Below are 3,690 nucleotides of genomic sequence, written 5' to 3'. Positions count from 1 at the left end.
CCCCCCCCGGGGATCGATGGACATTGGGTGACCCCCCCTCGGGGATCGATGGAATTTGGGTGACCCCCCCCCGGGGATCGATGGAATTTGGGTGACCCCCCCCTCGGGGATCGATGGACTCAAGGACTGCTGGAATTTTGGGTGCCCACCTCAGGGATTGATGGATGAATTTTGGGTGCCTGGCTCAGGGATTGAGGGAATGGGGTGAAATAAAGCGGAATTGGGGTTTTGGAAGCCCGGGGGTTGTTATTTGATGGCTCGAGGGGGGGAGATTTGGGATCCCCCCCCCGAGCCCCAAAACGGGCTCCCCTTCTCCAGGAGCCCACCCTGGGGGGCTTCCAGGGGGTACCCCGGGGTGGGAAGGTGGGATTGGGGTGAAAATGGCCCGTTTTGGAGGTGCTGAGCCCCGAATCCAGCCCAGCGCCTCCCCTGCCCCGGGGAGCCCCAAAATGGGGCAGGGGGTCCCTCCCGATGCGGTGCCCCCCCCAAAATGGGGCAGGGGGTCCCTCCCGATGCGGTGCTCACCCCAAAATGGGGCAGGGGGTCCCTCCCGATGCCCCCGGAGCGGGCAGGGGGGGTTCCCGCCGATCCCAAAAGGCTCTGGCAGCGGTGGGATTCGAACCCACGCCCCCGCAGGGACTGGAGCCTTAATCCAGCGCCTTGGACCGCTCGGCCACGCTACCCCGGGGGGGGGGGGGAAACCCCAAAAACCGGACCCCAAATTGGGGCGGATTCGGGCAAATTCGGCGGTTTTGGGGGGAGCAAAAACCGGACTCAAAACTGGGCGGATTCGGGCAAATTCGGCGTTTTTGGGGGAAGGGGGGGCGATAAAAGGGCCGGGAGGAACCGGCAGAGACCCCCCCCCCCGGCACCCCGATACCCCCCGGTCCTATTCCCGGTCTCCCACTCCTTCCATCCCATCCCCAATCCCAGCATTGCCCCCCCCCCGCCCTATTCCCGCTCCCATTCCCAGTCCCATTCCCGGTCTCCCACCCCCATCCCCTCCCCAATCCCACTGTCGCCCCCCCAGTGCTCCCCCCTATCCCATTCCTGGTCCCATTCCCAATCCTATTCCCGGTCTCCCACCCCCATCCCATCCCCTCCATCCCCTCCCCAATCCCACTGCCGACCCCTCCCCCCCCCGCCCTATTCCCGGTCCCATCCCCGGGGGGATCCCAGGGGGACCCCCCACCCCTAAAACCGTCGGGGGTGGGAAAAACCCTTTAATGGTTTTTTTGGGGTTTTTTTTTGGTTTTTGCGTCCGAACAAAAATTGAGGGGGGAAAAAAGGCACAGAAAGCACAGAAACCCCCCCAAAACCGGGGGGGAGGGGGCAGGAGGGCCCCTCCCTCAAGGGAAGACCCCCCCCCCGACCCCGGATCCAGCCGGAGCCAGGGCTGGATGTGCTTCCAGAGGGGGAATTCCGGGGGCTCCCAGGGAGGGAGAGGGACCCCAAACCCAGAATTCCAGGGGCTCCCAGGGAGGGAGAGGGACCCCAAACCCAGAATTCTGGGGTATCCCTGGGAGAGGGACCCCAAACCCAGAATTCCGGGGGCTCCCAGGGAGGGAGAGGGACCCCAAACCCAGAATTCTGGGGTATCCCTGGGAGAGGGACCCCAAATCCAGAATTCCAGGGGCTCCCAGGGAGGGAGAGGGACCCCAAACCCAGAATTCCGGGGTATCCCTGGGAGAGGGACCCCAAATCCAGAATTCCAGGGGCTCCCAGGGAGGGAGAGGGACCCCAAACCCAGAATTCCGGGGTATCCCTGGGAGAGGGACCCCAAACCCAGAATTCTGGGGTATCCCTGGGAGAGGGACCCCAAATCCAGCCAGAGCCAGGGCTGGACCCGCTCCAGGCTCAGGGGATTTGGGAGCAGGGGAAGGTGGGTTTGGGGGATTTGGGATCAGGGGAGGATGAATTTGGATGGATTTGGGCTCAGGACAGGATGTTAATACCCCCCAGCTCCAGCCAGAACCAGGGCCTGAGGGTTTGGGGGATTTGGGATCAGGGTTTAGGGGATTTGGGCTCAGGACAGGATGTTGATGCCCCCCAGCTCCAGCCAGAACCAGGGCCGGAGGGTTTGGGGGATTTGGGATCAGGGTTTAGGGGATTTGGGCTCAGGACAGGATGTTGATGCCCCCCAGCTCCAGCCAGAACCAGGGCCTGAGGGTTTGGGGGATTTGGGATCAGGGTTTGGGATCAGGATTTGGGCTCAGGATTTAGGATCAGGGTTTGGGCTCAGGACAGGATGTTAATACCCCCCAGCTCCAGCCAGAACCAGGGCCTGAGGGTTTGGGGGATTTGGGCTCAGGGTTTGGGAGGATGGATTTGGGACCAGGGGAGGATGGATTTGGATGGATTTGGGCTCAGGACAGGATGTTGATGCCCTCCAGCTCCAGCCAGAACCAGGGCCTGAGGGTTTGGGGGATTTGGGATCAGGGTTTAGGGGATTTGGGCTCAGGGCAGGATGTTGATGCCCCCCAGCTCCAGCCAGAACCAGGGCCTGAGGGTTTGGGGGATTTGGGATCAGGGTTTGGGATCAGGATTTGGGCTCAGGGCAGGATGTTGATGCCCCCCAGCTCCAGCCAGAACCAGGGCCTGAGGGTTTGGGGGATTTGGGATCAGGATTTGGGCTCAGGACAGGATGTTGATGCCCCCCAGCTCCAGCCAGAACCAGGGCCTGAGGGTTTGGGGGATTTGGGCTCAGGGTTTGGGGGATTTGGGCTCAGGGTTTAGGGGATTTGGGCTCAGGACAGGATGTTAATACCCCCCAGCTCCAGCCAGAACCAGGGTCTCAGGGCGTCCCCCCCGAAGCGTGCCCGGGGGAAGGCGAAGAGGGGCCGGGTGTCCCCCCCCTCCCCGTCGAAGAAGGCCACCCTGCCCCCCTCGTAGTCCAGGGCCACCCGGAGCCGCCGGGGCAGCCGGGCCAGGGGCGTGGGGGGCTCGGTCAGGGCGCGCCCGCCGCCCCCCCAGCGCTGCAGGGCCCACACCCCCCCCCGTGGGGCGAACACCGGGGGGTCGCGGCGCCCCAGGGACCCCCGGCTGACCCCCACGGCGCAGAAGGGGTCCCCCGAGAGCTCCACGCTCCAGCTGTGCCGGCCCCGGCGGAATTCCGGCAGCCCCAGGACGCAGGGAACGTTCTGGAAGCGCTCGGGGGCCGGGGGGGGCTCCGGGGCCCCGTAAACCCAGCGGGCGCTGAGACGGTCCCGGGACAGAACCAGGCGGGGGTGGGACGTCAGAGGGTCCAGGGTCACCGGGGCTGGGGGGGACACGGGGGGACAGGGGTCAACGGGGGGAACCGGGAGAAACGGGGGGAACCGGGATGAACGGGGGGAACCGGGAGAAACGGGGGGAACCGGGATAAACGGGGGGAACCAGGAGAAACGGGGGGAACCGGGAGAAACGGGGGGAACCGGGAGAAACGGGGGGAACCGGGATGAACGGGGGAAAGGGGGTAAATGGGGGGAAAGGGGGTAAATGGGGGAAAGGGGATAAATGGGGATAAAGGGGATAAACAAGGGAAAGGGGATAAACGGGGGAAAGGGGATAAAGGGAATGGGGGAGGAACCGGGATAAACGGGGGGAAACTGGGATAAACGGGGGAAAGGGGATAAACGGGGGGAAAGGGATAAATGGGGGGAAAGGGATAAATGGGGGGAAAGGGGATAAATGGGGGGAAAGGGATAAATG

The 3,690-nt window shown here is 64.1% G+C and overlaps 1 protein-coding gene and 1 non-coding gene across 2 annotated transcripts; both read right to left on the bottom strand.

Annotated features, from left to right (window-relative positions):
• Positions 1 to 601: 601 nt before the first annotated feature.
• Positions 602 to 683, bottom strand: TRNAL-AAG. The gene has a single exon. It is a non-coding gene; the product is annotated as a tRNA-Leu (tRNA).
• A 1,534-nt stretch (positions 684 to 2,217) lies between these two features.
• On the bottom strand, positions 2,218 to 3,587 carry LOC120322898 (butyrophilin subfamily 1 member A1-like; the record flags this gene model as incomplete). The annotated part of the gene is made up of 2 exons (XM_039379404.1): positions 2,218 to 2,592; positions 2,788 to 3,587. Coding segments are annotated over 2 exons (840 nt in total), but the record flags the coding sequence as incomplete, so codon positions are not given.
• Between the last annotated feature and the right edge of the window lie 103 nt (positions 3,588 to 3,690).

Source organism: Pipra filicauda, unplaced genomic scaffold, assembly GCF_003945595.2.
Source record: "Pipra filicauda isolate LSUMZ 115617 unplaced genomic scaffold, ASM394559v2 scaffold1670_size6586_pilon, whole genome shotgun sequence".
NCBI lineage: Eukaryota > Metazoa > Chordata > Aves > Passeriformes > Pipridae > Pipra > Pipra filicauda.
Note: the sequence above shows the minus strand (reverse complement) of the source record. Positions and strands in the feature narration are given on the sequence as shown.